Source organism: Protopterus annectens, chromosome 9.part0 (assembly GCF_019279795.1).
Source record: "Protopterus annectens isolate FY-2018-M chromosome 9.part0, PAN1.0, whole genome shotgun sequence".
In the NCBI taxonomy this organism is placed as follows: Eukaryota; Metazoa; Chordata; order Ceratodontiformes; family Protopteridae; genus Protopterus; species Protopterus annectens.
The window spans coordinates 1,705,731,948-1,705,753,889 of NC_056743.1; the positions used below are offsets into that span (position 1 = coordinate 1,705,731,948).

At 43.4% G+C, this 21,942-nt stretch overlaps 1 protein-coding gene across 2 annotated transcripts in view; it reads left to right on the forward strand.

Moving 5' to 3' along the window:
- TYK2 (tyrosine kinase 2) overlaps positions 1-21,942 on the forward strand; it is a 2,798,586-nt gene that overhangs the window by 738,032 nt on the left and 2,038,612 nt on the right. For both annotated transcript variants that reach the window (XM_044084572.1, XM_044084573.1), the window contains one exon: positions 1,544-1,667. In XM_044084572.1, coding sequence (XP_043940507.1) covers positions 1,544-1,667 — 124 coding nt within the window. The remainder of the gene's footprint in view (positions 1-1,543; positions 1,668-21,942) is intronic.

The window sequence follows — 21,942 nt, forward strand, 5'->3', positions numbered from 1 at the left end:
TTCCATAGAGCAAGGTGGTTTAAGGTCACCTGTTTTGAAGGGGTATTCTAGAGCTATATAATTAAGGTTCTTATACACAAGTTAAACAGAAGATTGTAAATTATATTGGAAAAGGATGATGAACTGTTGGGGGGGGGGGGCAAGGGACGGTGAAACTGGGATTTTGGATGCATAGCCATAAGGAAAATATCAGCCATGCAGAATACTGTATTAATAAAGTATCAGGAAATATTCTAAGAACTAAGCCAGCATGGGAATAGATATTTTACCAGTAGGCATGTCTGCAAGGAGTTGTATAGAAAATATGCATGCCAGTGCTGGAATTTACTGGAGGAAATTAGCAAAGGAACCAAGATATTAGGACCCAACAACTTAGGAGAGAAAGGTAACAGAGTGAGATGAGGATAAGCAGAAGTGTAGGTTGCAGGTTAGAGACTGCCTTTCCTATCTGGGATTGACAGCAGAAAATATGCAGAGAGATATGGATAGGGAAGTGACAAGTGAAAGAACAGCTGGTAGAATTTTTGGTTGAGTGTAGAACATAAGATGATGTTCAAAAAGGGATGGTCAGTAGGGTGTATAAAATATTGAATGATAACTTGTGTAATTTATTATTATAGCTTAGAAAAGAGAGTGGAAAGACAATTTGCAAAGATACAACTTGAAGACATCTGTAGGGCCCCTCAAGTGTATAAGAAAGTTAAAAAAAATAGAATTTTTGCATGGAAGCATTTGCATATGTATTTTTATATCCCAAATAGAATTCAGAAGATTTTTCTTAGATGATGGGTACTGGTGATGTGGTGGAAAGAGAGGTAATGGGTAACATGTTTTTTTTTTTTTGGGGGGGAATGTGATGAGTTTGCAGATTTTAAAAAAATAAAAGCTACAGAGAACTTTGACAAAAATATTTGGGGAAGAAATGGTTGTAACTAGGAAAGTTATTGTTTTGAGCTGGGATATAGTATCTGAATTTCTTAGATGTAGTAAATGCATTTTATTAGAAAATGGAAATAAAAGTTTATACCAAAAGTAATGGAAGTTTTGTATTTTGTAATGCAGCTAGAAGAACTAGAGGTTTAATATTTAGAAATGGAAAAGTAAACTTAAAATAAATAAATAGAATTTGTAGAAATAGTACATGCAGAATAATGTTTAGGATGAGGAGTAAGCGTTAAGGAAAGACTAGAATTATGTACTTTAATGCAGGACTGAATGAAAATTGTTAACACGTACATGTACTGCATAACAGTAGTTGTGGAAACTTATTACATTTTATTTTCTTACCTGTTAATGTATGTGAACTCATTACAGTAATATGATTAAGTAAATATGCTTAAAGTTTGACCATGAGTATCAGGATTGGTTTGCTGAAAGCCCAGATTACTGACAGTTTCCTCTACAGCTTCTCTGAACATTGTTTTATGCATAACGGATAAACTTTTTTGCATAGCTTTGACCTATTGCGTATTACTGTCTAGCAGGAAGTACAGTCTGAGAGTAATGTTTTTTTTTTTTTTTTTTTTTTTTTTTTTTTTTTTAGGAGTCACTCCTGTTTGTTACAGCTTCTTTGCATTGTATGACACAAAAGGACAATACTGGTACAGTCCGAATCACACATTTGCAATTAACAAAGACACAAACATAATTGTTGATTTCCGTATAAGGTAAGTTTCGTACTTATTTTTTTCTTTTTCTTTTGGAACTGAACCCTGCATTATTTTGTCATGTGGAATGCCCTTCTATTGATATGATATAAAACACCCACACAGATTTTGATTGACCTTTTTAAAGATTTAACAGCAGATAAGTTGGCAAGGATCTGTCATGATACTGGCTGGACTGATGGTAATCTATCTTTACTAACAAATGAGTAGTTAAGATTTGCATTAGGAAAGAAACTTGACCTAAAATGTGATTATAGTGTTTGCTGTTAATTCTACTGTAAGCATAGCAGAAAATATGACTAATTGCCTATGAAAAACAATGGTGAAAAATCTGTGCTGTTTTGCTCAGCCTGCACATGCGTTCATGCTCCCATTTCCCAAATACTTTCTTCTGATGAGTAGGAAATGGGAGCATGAACGCATGTGCAGGCTGAGCAAAACAGCACAGATTTTTCACCATTGTTTTTCATAGGCAGTTAGTCATCTTTTCTGCTTACAAAATTTCAGATGAAAAAAGCAGCAAAAGAAGCAGAATTCTTAGCTGAATTATGTGTGTATTTATGTTACTGCGAGTGCCTCAACGTGTTAGTTAAGTTTTGGAAATATGTATTTTTTTTTTTTTGGAGTCGTTAATTTCTTAATGAATTAAAGGTATTAGACAAACACAATCACTATCCTGATTGTTGCTTATTTGATGGAGTGCAGCAGAAGAAAAAGACTGTACAGCAGCATTAATTGCATCTGGCTTGTGTGGATCATAGACACGCCTTCATCTGTCTGTGCCATAGAACCAGTATGCAGAGCCAGATGTGATAGCTCCAGTCTGAAATTCCTTTCCTTTCAGTTAGGTATTTCAGAATGCAGATTGTGAGCAGACATTAGAGTTGCATCACCAACAGTCTGCATCATTTTCTTTTTTTGTTTTGTATAGTGTCAAATTTTAGTTTCTACAAACATTTTAAACTGATCTTTTTAGCTTCCCCTGAGAACAACATAAAAAGTAAAATGTTGCAACAGTTACTTAAGAAAAGAGCCTTTTACTGTAGCATAGTGCGATGTTGTTAATAACAGGTGATCTTTCATCCGATAAAGGGATGAGGTGAAGAGAAAGTGGATGCTGATGTTGTCCTATCTCGCCTTCATTCATGTTGGTTGGGTTCGGATCCGAACCTTGGCTCCGATTCGGCCGCATACCAAAGCTTGAGAGCTTCAACTGCCTCGAGGCTACAACCTATTCCATGATGCTTAGTGGTTGTTCCCCAGTTCTTGTTTGCCGCTTGAAGCATAGAGATTTTCTTCACTGGCTCAGGCTAGTAATTACATTTATTGTATACCTTTTACTATATTTTTTCTCAATATCTTCATATTTATTTATTTTATTTATTTATTTATTTAACATTTGTTGACCGGGAAAGTCCGCCTAGGTTCCACAGATCCTGTTTTCAGCAGAGGCCCGGGGAGAAATGCTCCAGAAGCATGTCTTTAGAATGTGGGAGGAAACCGGAGTACCCGGAGGAAACCCACGCGAACACAGGGAGAACATGCAAACTCCACACAGAAGGCACCCCAGCCGAGAATCAAACCAGAGAACCTGTTGCTGTGAGATGACAGCGTTAACCACTGCACCACTGCGCTGCACATATTAGACACTGTTATACCTTCCCAATCCAAGTAGAGTGCTTGTGTGTGTGTGTGTGTGTGTGTGTGTGTGTGTGTGTGTGTGTGTGTGTGTGTGTGTGTGTGTGTGTGTGTTTTGTTATTACTTGGGTGCGTCTTCGGTTGTTCTCCTTTGCTCTTGTTTTTTCTCTTATTCCCCTTAAAAAATCCGTTTAAGTTACAGGATTCTTTCTGTTTAGCCCCTTTCTTTCTTCAGGGCTTCTTTCACTTTTCTTAAGGAGTCACCGTTTAAGTTAGAGGTGTCTTCTCAGGTTGGAGGAGACTGTCGTTTAACTTAGAGACTTCTCCTTCCACCCCTTTCCTTTCCTAAAAAAAAAAATTCTCTTTCTGCTATTACAGTTATAGTAGCTATTGTAGTTACTGTTAGCTCTTATTGTTGTTGTTGCTATTAGTGGCTTACCGGATGTCTAAAGAACCCGTTAAGGAGTCGAGACAATCTGGTTTTAAAAAGTGAGATTCATGCTCCCAGAAAATGTCTCTAACGGACAGACACACAAAGTTGTGTGTATTGCCTAGGAGCAGTCCATCTTCAGGACTCTTGTTCCATTTGTCATGGTTTTAGTGCAAGGGTTGTATAGGAGAGAAAAAACAAACTAATTTTGAGGGATTTGTTGAAAGGCCCTTTTGAAAATGGTAATCAGGCCTCAAAATCAGATAAGTCAAAAAAGTCAGCTTTGTCGGCTCCACTGTCTGAGCTGTCAAGCAGTCAAAAAGATACAGTATTTTTGGTTCCGAAGGTTCTCAGTTCTGACCAACCTGGCTATCCCTCAATTCCATCTGAGTCTTCGGAACCGTTGCGGAGCCGAAAAAGGAGTCGGTCACCATCATTGGAGCCAACACACTCAATAGTGCAATCTCCTCTATTACAGTCTGTGACAGGTAGTCAAAGATCATCGACCCATTCCGCCTGGTCCTCCAGGTTATCGGATGATGATGTGGAGCAGGTGGTGAAGAGGTCGCTGTGGACTTGGGCCCTAGTAGAAATTCTTTCTAGCCCAGCTCATCGGATCTTGGAGCCACCTATTCCTCCTCCAACTTGATAGAGTTCGGAGCCAGAGTGTCAGGAAATCATTGTGCTGGAACCGGCGGAACCAGTAATCACTCACGATATCTCAGCTCCGATGTCTGCTCTGATCCCATCGATGCTGTCTTCCATCGAGGGATCTGGGAGCCGACACTCCCTGGTCAGCTCCCGTGGGGGAGAATCGAGTCGGAGCTTTGTCGGTACCAACTCTCCCACTCTGAGCTTCGGCGCAGGTGAGTTTGGCTCCCACATCAGCCTCCTCGGCGTCTGGTAGATCTCCTGGTCCTTCAGGACTGAAGTCTCGAGTCTCTCTCGGCCCAGTATCGTGGTGCCTTCGAGGTGATGCGAAGTGTGCTTTCCACTGCGTCTGCTCCACCTTTGGCTCCAGCCACTCTTCACCCTAAAGGGCCCGGCATCTTCTGCTTCATCATCCCTCCATCAGCCCCAGAGTAGAGAGTCAGTGCCCTAGGAAACCTTAATGGGTGGAACCTCCTCTTCCGACACCTCCCCGGAACATCCCCCCCGAGGAGGTCCCTTGGAAGAAACAGTGTAAGAGGAAGCACATAGACTCCCTTGAGTCTATCATCTCTGATACCGACTTAGGAGGATTCGGAAGGGTCCCCATGGTCGCCCTCTGAGGATGTCTCTTTTTCAGACATCCTTGAGATCCTTAAGCAGAGGGGCAGCTGGAAATCCCGCTTCCCTTCTGAGGATGAGTCGGTACACCTGGAGGCATTTGACTCTCACCCCTCCACCTCTTGGGTGTCTCCTCCCTTCGACCCGCTCCTGGGTGTTGTGAGTCGGAAGGTGTGGGAGTCTCCCGAGTCAGTGGACCCCATTCCGAGGAGGCGAAATAAATTCATTATGCTCCCAGAGGATAGACAATATTTAACAAAGGGAGTTCCAGTAGATGCGATGGTGGTGGCAGTGGCCAAAAAGAAGGAGTTAGCTGAAACTTTTGCATCTGTTCATCTGCTGAATAAGGAGTCTAGTACGATGGACAGATATGGGAAGCTTATGTTCTCAGCGGCTTTTACCTTACGGTTGCTTTATTACTTACCACATTTTACCTGACTCCAGAGGGATCTCCTGAAAGAGCTGAGAGATACCCTACAAGGTATTGCAGCCCAGGGGTATTGGATAAGATAAATTCCCAGCTTGCGACCTAAACTTCTATCACAAACTCCTCCATGCGCACCTCATTTCCTACGCAGCTGATGGAGCAAGCAGGGCAGTAGGCACAGGAATAGCTCTTAGGAGACATTCCTGGATGCGCCTTTGCGATTTTGCTGAACCCTTCAGATCTTCCTTTATTAATGGCTCCTTCTTATGGCTCGTCCTTGTTTGGGCCGAAAATAAGAGAGACTCTCACCAGGAGCCAGCAAGATGGCAAGACTTTATCTGCCGTTAGAGTGTGTTTTTCCACCCCTACCAGACCGGGTCTATATTATAATAGTGAAAATCCTTTTAAGTGAATGAGAAAACACTGACACGTATTGCGCGAACCGCGATTATGCCGAACATAGTAAACCGCAAAATTCAAAAAGTCGTAGTGTCATTGTTGGCCCATCTGCGGTATAGCTCCGTAAGGTAAGTGTGCGATAGTTATGGACCTTAGGGTTAGGGTGCGGGTTAAGGTAAGTGCATAGACAGGTAATGTATGTAAGGTTTAGTGTAGGGTTAGAATTCGGGTTTTGTTAAATGTATGTGTGTGGATTATTTGTTTTGTTTTGGTATATCGCTGTAGGGTAAGTGTGCGATAGTTATGGACCTTAGGGTTAGGGTGCGGGTTAAGGTAAGTGCATAGATAGTAATGTATGTAAGGTTTAGTGTAGGGTTAGAAGTAGGGTTTTGGTGCTTTATTTTAGGGTTAGAAGTAGGGTTTTGGTTAGTGTATGTATGTGGTTTATTTATTTTGTTTGGGTAGGCAGTATGTACTGGGAGGTGGAGTTGGCCGACTATGGGGATTTGACTTTTTGTATTTTGCGGTTTAGTACGTTCGGCATATTCGCGGTTCGTGCAATACGTGTTGGTGTTTTCACATTCGCTTAAAAGGATTTTTGGTAATATAATATAGACCCTACCAAACCTTATCCTAAAGGTCAAAAGAGCAGGAAAATGTGGTTCTGGAAGTCCAAAGGAGCCTCGCCGGATGCTCATGATGATCCTTCCCCCATGGGACAGAGGGGGGAATAACAATGGAAGACGCCGTCCACGTGGCGGGGGGGGGGGTGGCGCAAAACCCATGTGACAGAGATTCGTTCTCTGGTCGGCCCTTCCAGCGCTCCTGAAAGGAGGCCCGACTGTCCGCCTCTGGAGGCAGTCAGGGGAAGAATATTTCTGTACCCAGAAGCCTGGCTGAAATTGACTCAAGACAAATAGGTATATCCAGGGGATACAACATTCCTTTCCACTGCCCACCTCATCCGTCAAAGTCCATCCCAGACATTCCACCTGGTCAAAGGGATCAAGCAACCCTAGAAATTCAAAGGGTACTAGAAAAAAGAGTCATCCAAGAAGTCTCCGCAGACCAGATTGGATCCGGAATTTACTTAAGGTTCTTTTTAGTTCCAAAAAAAGACAGGGGACTGGAGACCAATATTGGATCTCAGCAGACTAAAGCAAAGTTCTGGATGGTAACACTGCAATCTATACTCCCTTTTTTGGGACAAGACAGTTGAATGAGCTCTTTAGATTTTCAGGATGAGTACTACCACATAAAGATGGACAGATGCTCCAGAAGATTTCTACGCGTCCGGCTGGGAGCTAGTCATTACCAGTTTAGAGCTTTGATCTTTGGTCTCACTACAGCCCCCAGAGTGTTTACCAAATGCATGGCAGTAATCACAGCTCATCTGAAACGTCAAGGATTCCAGGTGTTTCCATATTTAGATGACTGGCTCCTGACTGCCACCACCAAGCACCTACTAATCAGAGCTACAGACTCCACCATCCATCTCTGCTCAGATCTAGGCATTACTATAAATACAGAAAAATCTGCCTTGTTGCCATCACAGCATATTACCTTTATAGGTGCAGATTTAAACACAAACGATATGGTAGCAAAATTGCCTCAAGAGTGAATACAGATGCTACGCAGTCAAGTGTCTGTCCTACTCAAAAAGAAAAAGGTACCAGCAAAATTTGTCCTTAAGGTCTTAGGCTCAATGGCAGCAGAGATAACACTAGTCCCACTGGCATGACTACACATGCAGATATTACAATGGCTACTCTTTGCTCAATGGTTCATACAGGAGTTACCCATGTCTCACAAGATTCTCATTATGGATGCCTGCAAGAGGGACCTACTTTGGTGGCTTCAGTCTACTCAGGTGATAATGGGTAGACCATTCGTACTTCCCCAACCTGTCACTACAGTAACCACGGACGTGTCCCAGATAGGGTGGGGACATTATCTGGGACAGACTGTCCAAGGGAGTTTGGAAAGATCATGAGTAACATTTGCACATCAGTGTCCTAGAGATGAGGGCGGTGCTTCTGATGTTGCAAACATTTGAGAACTCTCTTCCCATGGGAACTATAGCATTTCAGACAGACAATATGTTGGTAGTATGGTACATCAACAAACAGGAAGGAACCAGGTCCTATCCCCTATGCCGAGAGGCTCAGAGAGTTTGGCAATGGGCACTTTCTTCTCAGCACTTTCTGACTGTAACGCATATCCAGGGGAAATCCAGTGTAATAGCAGACAGGCTAAGCAGAGCAATTCTCATGCCTCACGAGTGGTCCCTAAGTCAGGAAGTTGCGAATCAAATTTTTCGCAAATGGGGCCAGCCTTGCTGCAACCTTTTTGCCACTCCATTCAGTGCCAAATGCAGCAACTACTTTGCCCTCATTTCCCCTCCGGGGGAGTCACCGTGGGATGCACTCGTCCATGTTTGGCCCCCGAGACTACTTTCAGCTTTTCCCCCGTTTCCATTGATTCCGAAGGTTATTTAGAAAGCCAAGTTGTTGAGTCGCAGGTTAATTCTTGTTATTGGCCTCGTCAGATTTGGTTCCTCTTCCTTTGGCCCCTCTTTCAGGAGGACCTGTGGATCCTGGAGCCAGTGCCGGCTCTTCTGACACTTCAGTCAGGAACGCTCCATCCTGCTCTTCAGAGCCTCAAGCTGACCTCAAGCTGACGGCTTGGTTGCTCTACTTCCAATCTTAGCCAGGCTTCCAGAATTATCCCCTGCAGTACGTCACATTCTGGTTTCCTCATACAAAAAGACGACTAAGGAAACTTTACGCAAGCAAATGAAAGAGGTTCTCTTGTTTGGCGGACAAAAACATATAGATCCTTTTACAGCCCCTATACCTTCAATTTTGGAATTTCTAACAGAAGTCTTTAATCAAGGAGCAGCAGCAGCCACTATTCGAGTAAAGTTAGCTGCTATATCAAATTTTTATTTATATTATTTTGCATTTGTTTACTGGGAAGGTCCGACTGGACACCGGTCCATTATAGCAGAGGCCCGGGGAGAAAAGCTCCATTAGCAGAGAATACAGTGGATACACATTTACCAGATAAGTCGTACAGTCATATACAAAATGATAGCATTGACAAGATAGAATAATACAGGAGTCTTTTTTTTTTTTTTTTTTTGTTACAGTTGAGCATACTTAGGAAATAATAACATCATTATGACATCATAACTAAGAGTGTGTAAAATTCAATCTCCTAGAGTGTGAGGTGGAGAGACACCAGTTTTATAGTTAGTAGAAACCTGGCAATAGTGAGCTGGTGTGGTCTAGCCTGGGGGTGACATGGGAAGAGAAGACAGTTGCAGTTTTACTTGCACATGACCAGATATCAGAAAGTCAGAGCAGTTGCTTGTTTCCTATGCAGAAAACAAAAAAGGCTTGCAGTCTCAAAAGTTACTTTGTCAAAATGACTTACTGAAACCATCATCTGTGTCTAAAATTCTTATAATTATCATGTAGGAGACCTTGGAGCCAATGTAATGTCCCATAGATTATGCAAAGCTTTCCTCAGGGGTACCTTTCTGTTAAGACCACCCTTAAGAGAACCTCCTCCCTCATGGGATCTAAATTTAGCATTATCATCTCTGATCCTTCCTTCCTTCGAACCAGCATCCTCTTGTCCACTAAAATTTTTATATTGGAAAACAGTCTTTGTAACAGCAAATTACTTCAGCTAGGAGAGTTTCAGAATTGCAAGTTTTATTTATCTGTCTTCCATATTTGATTTTCCACAAGGATAGATTTTCCCTCAGAACAAATCCTTTCTTCTTACCAAAAGTTTATTCTGAAGCAAAGTTAAACCAATCTGTAGAATTGCCTGTGTTTTTTCTAACTATGGCAGTAAAGCAGAATATAAGCTTCACCAGTTGGATGTGCATAGACAGTAGCGTTTTTTCTTGCACAGGATCAAAAATATCAGGAAGTCAGAGTACATGCTTGATGTTCTTCGTGTTTCACTGTTGTAGTCATTACATTTGGGTAATCTGCTGGCAGGTTGCCCTCAGTCGGCCTGAATTCCAAAGTCTTGGGTCCTGCGTCAGTTGCTGTCTCCTCTTCCATGACATCAGGGGTATAAAACAAGCAGCCAACGCCATTTTCTTTAGTCTTTCTTGCCGCACGGTGCCTGAAGCAGAAGCAGTTCGCAAGTGCTGGTCGGCCGACTCCTGAAATATTTCAGAATCGAAGTCTTCACTAAAGCTAAGTACCCCGTTGGAGAAACGTTTTTCTTGCTCCATACCGATGTCAGAAAAAGTTAATAATTGCATTACTTGTGGGAAGCAAGTACCTTATAAGGATTTCCATTTATACTGTATTCCTTGCCTACGCCCTGATCATAACGTGCCTAGCTGTCAGTTTTGTGCTAGATTTAACCAACGTACTATTAAGCGTAGATATATCTTTGCCTCAAAATATTTTGGAAACTGATTAAACTGTCCTGAAATGTCGTCCAATAGCAATCCAACTACCGGAGTACACAAAAAACGCAAAGAAAAGGACAGAGACAGACTGTCGAGGTCCAAAACCGATGACAAAGCTTCTCCTAAGCCAGTCGCTGGTACTCAGTGAGGCGCTTTCGCAGCCCCTGATATCCACTACTTTCGAGTCGCAGGCCCCTACCGAGACCCATATGGTGTCTGGCATGCCGCGAGATTCTCAAAGTATTGTAGCGGCAGATGTCTCTCCCTCAGATGGGTGCGGAGCCGCTGAGCAGGCACCGGCTTCTGAGGGTGTATTCAGGCCACAACATTTTTATATAAAACCAACGCTAGCGTCAAAATCAAAGACAAAAGCAACTTCTAAAGCTGAAAAACCGATGCATGAGATATGGGCACAAGCCTCTATGCCCAAAAAACAGATGATCAAAATGGCTGAAGACCTAATTACCTTGATCAGGGGTTTCCAACCCCCTCCTGATAAGAGGCCTAGGCAAGACACTGATTATAAATCTTCAGATCAGGTTTCTGTTTCTTCTGATTCCTCTTCTGATCAGGAATTATCTGTACCACCCTATGAGGATTCTGATGCAGAGGAATCTATCCCATCTGCATCTCCTCCTGAAGATTATTCCTTTGGAGAAACCTTGCATATTTTGTGGGAGCATTTTCACTGGGAGAGTCAAGATTTCTCAGAATCAAAAAAGAGGCTCAGAGATCTCCTTCTTCTCCCTCAGCATAGGCCTTTAGCCAAACCTCCTGTTTTAAACATTGTGGATGATGTGTTCTCGGAGTCAAACTTGATTCCAGACTCCTTACCTCTGGCTCCTAGCAAGCCAGACAGATATTACAGGGTTCCTGACTCACACAAATTTCTATTTAGAAACCCTGCTGCTGACTCTGAAACTATTTCACAGGGTCCAAAAGGTGTTAAGGCCTCAACAGCAAAAAATCCTACCCCCTCTGACAGAGATTCAAGGGCACTGGATAGATGGGGAAAGAAGGTTTATACATCTGCAACCTTGGCAATTAGGGCCTTAAACTGCCAGTTTCATATGCTCAAGTATCAACAACATGTTATGGGATTACTGAAACAGAAAATTATGTTGATTTCTGAATGTGCAGAAAATAAAGAATTGCAGGAATTATTTGCATGCAGCAGAACAAGTTGAAAAGCATACTTTGCAATGTGGTTTTGATTCCTTAGAGGCCTCCTGCAGGGCCACAGTTACTGGATCTGTGATTAGGAGGCATGCCTAGCTAAAAGAGCAAAGTTTGCCTGATCATGTTAAAGCTAAATTGCTGGATGCACCTTTACAGCATGATACTCTGTTTGGTATTAAGTCAGAAGAGGTTTTAAAGAAAAAGGAAGACAAAGCTAAGTCTATGCAAACTGTAAAAGACTTCTTACAAGTGCAGCCACCAAGATTCAGTAGACACTGGCCTACAAAAAATTGGTCTTTTCCTGTGTCCGACAGAACTCAACAGGGCAAATCTAGGTGCCCTAAAGGTTCTAGATACCAGTCACAGGATTCTTACAGGTCAAAGCAATGGTGTGCTTCTACCTCCAAATCTGGAGGAAATAAAGCATAACCCTACAGTAAACAGTCTCAATGACTTCCCTCTGCCATCACCAAACATTTATCTTTTGGCAGCACCCTTAGGGGGAAAATTAGCACTTTATGCTCAAGATTGGCAGTTAATAAGCCAGGACAAGTGGGTGTTAAACATAGTATTTCAGGGATACAGATTCCACTTCCACACTCTGCCAATTGCAAATGGTTGGCCAGATCTGCCAAAAAATCATTGGGCAGAGGCACAGAAACAGGTTACGTCTCTCATGGATATGGGGGCTATTCAGCCAGTACCAGAACAGGAAAAAGGACAAGGTTTTTATTCAAAACTGTTCTTGGTACCCAGAAAAGACAAGGCCTGGCACCCAATACTGGATTTATCAATTTTGAACACATACCTGGACATTCCAAAATTCAGAATGCTAACTTTGCATCAGCTTCTTTCAATGCTGGGCAAGAACGCTTGGCTGGTGACATTAGACCTAAAAGAGGCATACCTGCATATCCCAATAAGGGAATTGTGCAGAAGATTCCTCCGTTTCAAGGCTGGCTTTATGCATTACCAATTCTCTGCACTGCCCTTTGGCTTATCTACTGTGCCCAGGGTCTTTACAAAGTGCCTGGCACCAGTAATTGCATTTTGCAGACAAAGAAGTATACAACTATATCTTTACTTGGACAACTTTCTCATTCAAGCAGAGAATAAGGACATTTTTCTTCAGCATCTGGCATTTGTGAAAAGGCTTCTAACATGCCTAGGGTACACAATAAACGAAAAGAAATAACAACTGGTACCCTCTCAAAAGATAACATTCCTGGGTGTAAGCTTGAATACAACTGACCAGATGGCTTTCCTCATGCCAGACAAACAAAGGCAACTGACTACTTCAAACTAATGGCAACAAAAACCCAGTTATTTGCAAGACAAACTCTGCAGGCTTTGGGGTTCATGGCATCCTGCATTCTACTGATTCCATATGCAAGACTGCATATGAGGAAACTACAGTGGTACCTAAAAAGTTTATGGAGTCAACATTTTCACAGTCTGGAAACAATGATTCCTCTCATTCACTGTCTACAGCAGGAGTTTCTGTGGTGGGCAAAAGCATGTCACCAAAACATGGGACGGGCTTTCACTCTACCCCCTGCCAGCCAGACCTTAACAACAGATGCATCAGATCATGCATGGGGGGGGGGCCCACCTGGTGGGAAGGTGCATTCAGGGCATATGGACCCCAAAACAAATGCCTCTGCATATCAACCAAAAAGAGATGTTAGCTGTTCAAAATGCCCTGACAGCCTTCAAGGACTTACTTCATCCAGGACAACTACTGATAAAGACGGACAACACCACAGTTATGTGGTATATAAACAAGCAGGGGGGCATGCACTCATACCCCCTTTGCAGACTAGCAATGGCACTGTGGGGCACAGCCTTGACTTGCCAAGTACATCTTCAAGCTCAATTCCTGCTAGGAAAACAAAATACTCTGGCAGATGATTTAAGCAGAAACCTTATGGACCCTCACGAGTGGAAACTAGATCCACAAGTCTTCAGCATGATAACAAAGAAATGGGGGAGCCAGGACATAGACCTATTTGCCTCTCCTCGGAATTATCAACTGGCAAAATTCTGCACAAGGACTTATCACAGACAAGCATGGAAAGTGGACGCCCTATCCTTCAGTTGGAAAAACCTATCAGTTTACTTCTTTCCTCTGCCTCTTCTTCCCAAGGTCCTACTAAAAGTCAGACAAGAGAAACCAAAGATGATACTAATTGCCTCGGACTGGCCCCACCAATACTGGTACCCAATCCTAAGGAACATGTCTCAATTCCCAGCTTGATATTTGCCTCAAATACCTCACTTACTGTCCCAGCAAAACAATCAGATCCTGCACAATCAGCTCCAAACACTGAACCTAGCAGCATGGCTGATCATGTAGTTTTTCAAACAACACCTCTCAGTAAGGCTGTGATGGATGTCATTTTGGAAGCCAGAAGGCCTAGTACTAGAAAATCTTATGCTGATAAATGGAAGAGATTCTGTGCTTGGAACCAAGCACAAGGAACTGACACAGCAGAGCCAAATATTCCTCAGATTTTACAATACTTGACTGAGATGCTTGACAAAGGCTTATCTTTTTCATCAATAAAAATCCATGCCTCTGCCATCTTGGCTCATTACAGCACAGAGCCACCAATCTTTTCTCATCCTTTACTAAATCAGTATCTTAGAGGGGCCAAAAATGTAAGGCCTCCCAGAAGATCACCAATTCCTGCATGGGACCTCAATTATGTGCCGGAAAAGCTCACCCTGCCTCCATTTGAACCAGCTGCTACTGCAGATCTAAAGTTCTTATCATGGAAAACAGCTCTGCTCCTGGCAATTACTTCAGCAAGAAGGGTCTCAGAGCTACAGGCCCTCATGGCTGTGGGAGCCTTTTGTCATATTTTACCCAGGCAGGGTGTCCCTCAGGATCAATCCTTCATTTACGCCTAAGCTGGTTTCCAGTGTGGCTCTTAACCAAACTGTTCATCTGCCAACTTTTTATCCAATTCCGCAGAACAAGGGGGAGCGGATTCTGCATTCCTTGGACATACACAGGCAACTAAGATTCTACTTGAGCAGGACTAAAGCTCTAAGAAAAACTGAGCAGTTACTAGTGACATTTGCTGCAGGATCAGAGGGAAAGGCTATTTTAAAGCAGACTATTTCAAAGTGGATAAGCCACTGCATTTGTTTCTGCTACTTACACCATGGCAAACCGGTGCCCAAGGGCATTAGGTCTCATTCCACCAGGGCTGCAGCTACATCAGCAGCTTTTTTCAGAGGAGTACCAACCAAAGACATTCTAGAGGCTGCTACTTGGAATCCTGTTCACACTTTTACAAAGCATTATCATTTGCTTCTCTACTCTTAAGTCCAGGGCAGGCTTTGCCACTGCAGTTCTGCAGGGCCTTATAGCCGCCCCTAATGCAGTTTAGCTCCAGCCTCCCATCCATAGCTTTGGGACTCTACCCAAATGTAATGACTGCAACAGTGAAACACGAAGAACATAGTACAGTTGTGCACACTTACCATAAATGTAGATGTTCGAGTGTATTCACTGTTGCAGTCCAGGTTACCCGCCCACCATCCCCCTTTTATTCTGGAGTTTCTCTTTCCTTCACTATCTTCTACAACCTTTGTGGTGTATTTGCTTGTAGATAAAGGTAAAGTTTGTATTGTTGCATATGTATATATAGTTTATATATTTTTTTTTGCTACCCATTTGGGGGGCACCTGACATCTGGGGCAAGAAAAACTAAAGAAAATGGTGTCGGCTGCTTGTTTTATACCCCTGATGACCTGACATCATGGAAGAGGAGACAGCAACCGATGCAGGACCCAAGACTTTGGAATTCAGGCCGACTGAGGGCAACTTGCCAGCCGATTACCCAAATGTAATGACTGCAACAGTGAATACACTTGAACATCTACATTTATGGTAAGTGTACACAACTGTACTTTTCCTATGCAGAAAACAAAAAAAGGCTCGGCAGTCCCAAAAGTTACTTTTTCCAAATGGCTTACTGAGACCATTATCTATGTCTACAATTCTCATAATGAAGAACCGCCAGGGCAAGTAAAAGGACATTAAACTAGAATGGTGCCTACCTCCATTGCCTTTCAATCCAGACTTCCATTGGATTCAATTTGTGCTGCTGCTACATGGGTTAATCCTCACACCTTTATCTCTCATTACAAAGTAGATGTGGCCTACTGGAACAGGGCGTTCTTTGGTTCCACTGTCACCCAAGAAAAAGGTGCTGAGGACTGGCAAGATAGGACAACATAACATAAAGAAGTTATGTATTCACCATAACATTCCATGTTTGTTGTCCAGTATCTCGCCTTCATTCTTGCATCCCACCCATCCATCCCCCTTCCTGGAGGATCTAGATGACTTTACAACTAGCAAATATGGTCTGGTTCTTGCCTCTTTACCTTTATGTTGTTGTTGTGTCTTTTGGCTTTTCCCGGTTAGGGGTCGCCACAGCGGAACTCCGGTCCACTAATGATTGGCAGTAGATTTTTACGTGCCAAGTTGCCAACCCTGATGCACAATCTTCAACAAAGGTACGCCCATTCACGCATGTCTCCACACAGAAGACGCTCTAGCTGAGAATCGAACAGGACGTCTTACTGTGAGGCGACAATGCTACCGCAGCACCACCACAGCAGTATTGCCTCTTTACCTTTATAAATAATATATTTATAAAAAAATGTCCTTTCTGTATGTTAACCTACTCTAGGGAGTACTATCTCAAATGAGATCTGGGGAACAACAGCTAAGCATCATGGGATAGGTTGTAGCCTCTAGCTAGATGTTCATCGTGCATACAGCTGCAGTCATAACAGATGGGTTATCCTGCCGTAAGGCGGGTCCTCGGTCGGCCGAATTCCAAAGTCTAGGTCCGGCGTCGGTTGTCGTCGCTTCTTCCCTGACGTCAGTGTGGAAGGGGTATAAAAGAGGCAGCCAACGCCATTTTCTTCAGTCTTTCTTGCCGCGCGGTGTCCGAAGCAGAAGCAGTTCGCAAGTGCCGATTGGCCAGCTCCGGAGATTTACGAAAGTATTTCAGCCGAAGTCTTCTTGAAAGCTAAGTACCCTGTTGGGGAAACTTTTCTTGCCTCAGACCGATGTCAGACAAAGTTAATAATTGCATTTCATGTGGGAAGCAAATACCGCATAAGGATTTCCACTCTTTCTTTATACCTTGCTTAGGCCCAGACCACGACGTCTCGGCCTGCCGTTTTTGCGCTAGATTCAACAAGCGCACTATTAAGCGACGGGCGAAGTTCGCCCTTCACTTTTTTGGCAAAAAATTTAATTATATTATGTCGTCAAGCTTTGGTATGCGGCCGAGTCTGAGCCGAAGTTTGGCTCTGAACCCAGCCAGCAAGAATGAAGGCGTGATACGGGCAACAAACATGAAACGTTATGGTGAGTAAATAACTTCTTTTTTCTTTCTCTTGACCAATGTGTATGCATTCCTTTTATTCAGTAGTACAAAACCAGAAGATATTTTCAAGAATCTTTTTTTTTTTTTTTTTTTTTAAAACACTGTATTACTTTCCCATCACCACAATATGTAAAGCAAATGTCACAGCTGCAGTGAATAATCCCCTCTACCCACTGGCTATCTTTTTTTCAACACTACATTGTCGATTGTTTCCACAAAAGTTTTAAAATGCTGATGTTCGTCGTGTTTCACAGTTGCAGTCATTACTCCTGGGTTATCCTGCTGGCAGGCTACCCGCAGTCGGCCAGATTCCAAAGTCTAGGTCCGACGTCGGTTGCTGTCGCCTCTTCGCTGACGTCAGTGCGCCAGGGGTATAAAAGAAGCAGCCAACGCCATTTTCTTCAGTCTTTCTTGCTGCTCGGTGCCCGAAGCAAAAGCAGTTCGCAAGTGCCGGTCGGTCGACTCCTGAGATTTTCAAATCAGAATTTCAGATCCGAAGTCTTCATAAAAGCTAAGTACCCCGTTGGGGAAACTTTTTTTTTGCTCCAGACCGATGTCAGAAAAAGTTAACAATTGTATTTCTTGTGGGAAGCAAATACCTCATAAGGATTTTCACTCTTACTGTATTCCTTGCCTAGGCCCTGATCACAACGTTGCTAGCTGTTGGTTTTGTGCTAGATTTAACCAACGCACTATCAAGTATCAGTTTGATTTTGCTTTTCATTACTTTGGCCGAAGATTTAACTATATAATGCCGTCGGATCAGCCAACAACCGCAGTTTACAAAAAACGCAAGGATAAGGAAAAGGATTGGCATCCAAAGTCCAAAACCGACGACAAAGCCTCTTCTAAGCCAGTCGCCAGGTCGCCAGTTCTCAGTGAGGTGCTTTCGCAGCCCCTGGCACCCACTACCTCAGAGCCACAGGCTGCTTGCGACTCCCACATGGAGCCGACTGGGCCTCTGGCTACTTAAGGTGTTGGACACTCGGAAATCATTCCCTCAGTTGGGTCCGGAGCCGCTGAGCAGGCATCGGCTTCTGAGGGTGTCTTCAGACCTACACAACTATATACAAAGCCATCCTCAGCTTCAAAGACTAAAACAGCAATGAAGACAAAGAAACAAGTACAGCATTCTCCTACTCAGACTACCATGCCTAAAAAACAGATGCTCAAAATGTCCGAAGACCTAATTACTTTGATCAGGGGTTCCCATCCCCCTCCTGATGAGAGGCCTAGGCAAGAGACAGAGTATGATTCTTCTGATCAGGTTTCTATTTCTTCTGATTCCTCCTCTGAACAAGATTACTCCATGCTTCCCTATGAGGATTCTGATGCTGAAGAATCCTTTCCTTCAGCCTCTCCTCCTGAGAATTATTATTTTGGAGAAACCCTGCATACCATGAGGGAACATTTCCACTGGGAGAGCCAAGATTATTCTGAATCTAAGAAAAGGCTCAGAGACTTTTTGCTCCTTCCTCAGCACAGGCCCCTTGCTATTCCTCCTGTACTAGACATTGTGGATGATGTATTCTCAGAGTCCAGCCTGTCCCCAGACTCTCTACCCCCTGCACCTGCTAAGCCAGACAGATACTACAGGGTCCCGGATTCTCATAAAATCCTGTATAAAAACCCCGCAGCTGACTCAGAAACTATATCACAAGGTCCCAAGGGGGTTAAAGCTTCCACTGCAAAAAACCCTGTCCCCTCTGATAGGGATTCCAGGGCACTAGACAGATGGGGGGGGGGAAGGTCTACACTTCTGCTACCCTGGCTGTAAGGGCCTTAAATTGTCAGTTTCATATGCTTAAATATCAGCAATATTTAATGTCACTGCTTAAACAGAAAATGTTGATAAATACTGAATGTTCAGAAAACAAGGAATTACAGGATATGTTGCATGCAGCTGAACAAGTGGGAAAGCATTCTTTGCAATGTGGTTATGATTCTCTGGAGGCCTCCAGCAGGGCCGCTGTTACAGGTTCTGTTATTAGAAGGCATGCTTGGTTAAAGGAACAAAATCTGCCTGATCATGTTAAAGTAAAATTATTAGATGCACCATTACAGCATGATACTTTGTTTGGTTCTAAAGCAGAAGAGGTATTGAAAAAAAATGGAGGATAAAGCAAAATCCATGCAGACAGTCAAGGATTTCTTACAGGTACAGCCACCCAGATTTAGCAGAAACTGGCCTTCTAAAAATTGGTCCTTTCCAGTGTCAGACAGATCACAGAGGCAGATACAGGTGTCCCAGAGGCAGAGGTCAGCCCCAAGGCTCATACAGGCCTAAATAATGGGGTGCTCCTACCTCCAAAAGCGGAGAAGACAAATCACAACCTTACAGGAAACAGTCCCAATGACTTTCCTCTACTAGAACCAAGCACTTTTCTTTTGGCAGCCCCCTTAGGGGGAAAACTAGCACTTTTTTCAACAAATTAGCAAAGGATTACCCAAGACAAATGGGTCCTGAACATAGTGTCCCAAGGCTACAGGTTCCATTTCCACACTCTACCAAGGTCAAAAGCTATGCCAGACCTGCCATACAATCAATGGGCAGAGGCACAAAAACAAATTATGGCCCTCATGGACATGAGGGCCATTCAGCAAGTACCGCAACAAGAGCAGGGGCAAGGATTTTACTCCAGACTTTTCCTAGTACCCAGAAAGGACAAAACCTGGAGACCAGTACTGGACCTGTCTATACTAAATACATTTCTGGAAGTTCCAAAATTCAGGATACTAACTCTGCAAGAGCTACTGCCCATGCTGGGCAAGAAGGCTTGGCTCGTAACTTTGGACCTAAAAGAGGCATACCTGCATGTACCAATCAGACAGTCTTGCAGAAGATACCTCAGATTCATTGCTGGCTCAATGCATTACCAATTCTCTGCACTGTCTTCACAAAATGCCTGGCACCAGTAATTGCTTTTTGCAGACAAAAAGGAATTCAGATATATCCCTACTTGAACGACTGCCTGATTCAAGCAGAGAACAAAGACATTCTTCTAAAACATCTGGTGTTTGTAAAAAGATTACTAATTGGCCTAGGGTACACAGTAAACGAAAAGAAATCAAAACTAGTGCCCTCTCAAGAGATAATATTCCTGGGTGCAAGCCTAAATACAACTGCCCAGATGGCTTATCTCACGCCAGACAAACAAAAGCAACTGACTACTTACTTCAAGAGTTTGGCAACAAAAAAACACTTATCTGCAAGGAAAATCCTGCAGGCATCCTGCATTCTACTAATTCCATATGCCAGACTGCATATGAGGAAACTACAATGGTATCTAAAAAGTGTTTGGACTCCGCATTGCCACAGCCTGGAGACAGTAATTGCACTCATCCCCTGCCTGTAACAGGAGTTTCGATGGTGGACAGAAGCCTGCCACCACAACAAGGGTCTGCCATTCACTTTACCCACAGCCAGACAGACACTGACAGCGGACGCATCAGACTATGCCTGGGGAGCCCATATGGCAGGGAAATGTATTCAGGGCACATGGCCTGCAAACCAGAGGCATCTTCACATCAATCAAAAAGAGATGCTAGCTGTGCAGAATGCCCTGACAGCTTTCAAGGACCTGATTCATCCAGGACAATTACTGATAAAGACAGACAACACTACGGTTATGTGGTACATAAACAAACAGGGAGGTACACATTCCTACCCCCTCTGCAGACAAGCAATGACCCTATGGGACACAGCATTGGCATCTCAAGTACACTTGCAAGCACAATTCCTGCCAGGAAAAACAAACACACTGGCAGACTAACTTAGCAGAAACCTCATGGATCCCCACGAATGGAAACTGGATCCACAAGTCTTCAGCATGATAATAAGGAGGTGGGGGTGCCCGGACATAGATCTATTTGCCTCCCCTCACAACTGCCAATTACAGAGGTTTTGCACAAGGATTTATCACAAACAAGCATGGAAGTGGACGCCCTATCCTTCAGCTGGAAAAATCTAATAGTATATGCTTTTCCCCCACTGCCTCTCCTTCCCAGAGTACTCCTAAAGGTCAGACAAGAGAGACCAAACATGATTCTGATTGCACCAGACTGGCCATGCCAGCACTGGTACCCAATCCTAAAGAGCTTGTCTCAAGGCCCAGCATGGCTATTGCCTCAAACTTCTCAATTACTGACCCAACACAACAGTCAGTTCCTGCACAGCCAACTCAAGACCTTAAATCTGGCCGCATGGCAAATAATGTAGCCATTCAGAGCACGCCACTTACAAAAGCTGTTATGGACGTTATCTTGGAGGCCAGAAGGCCCAGTACCAGAAAATCTTATGCAGAAAAATGGAAGAGCTTCTCCGCTGGGAACCAGGAACAAGGCATGGACACAAGTGTACCAAATATCCCTCAGATTTTTCAACACCTAACTGAGATGCTAAACAAAGGCCTTTCTTTCTCATCTGTTAAGATTCATGCCTCTGCCATTTCAGCCCATTACAATACGGAACTACCTATTTTTTCTCATCCTTTACTAAGGCAGTACCTCAGATGGGCCAAAAACATTAGGCCTCCAAGGAGAGCACCAATTCCGGCCTGGGACCTCAGTTATGTTTTGGAAAAACTCATGCTACCTCCTTTTGAGCCAGCATCAACAGCAGATATAAAATTCTTATCCTGGAAAACAGCTCTGCTCTTAGCAATAACCTTTGCAAGACGAGTCTCAGAGCTACTAGCACTCATGGCTGTGGAACCTTTCATCATTTTCCATCCAGACAGGGTTACTCTACGGACAAACCCTACATTTATGCCCAAGGTGGTGTCCAGTGTGGCCCTCAACCAATCTATCCACTTGCCATCACTTTATCCTAATCCACAAAACAAGGGTGAAAAAAATCTGCATTCTTCGGACATACACAGGCAGCTAAGATTCTGCTGGGACAGAACTAAAGCTTTCAGAAAAAATGAGCAACTTTTAGTGTCATATGCTGCAGGTTCACAATGAAAGGCTATCTCTAAACAGACTATTTCTAAATGAATAGGCCATTGCATCCGTTTCTGCTATCCCCAACATGGCAAATCAGTGCCTAAGGATATTAGGCCTCATTTCACCAG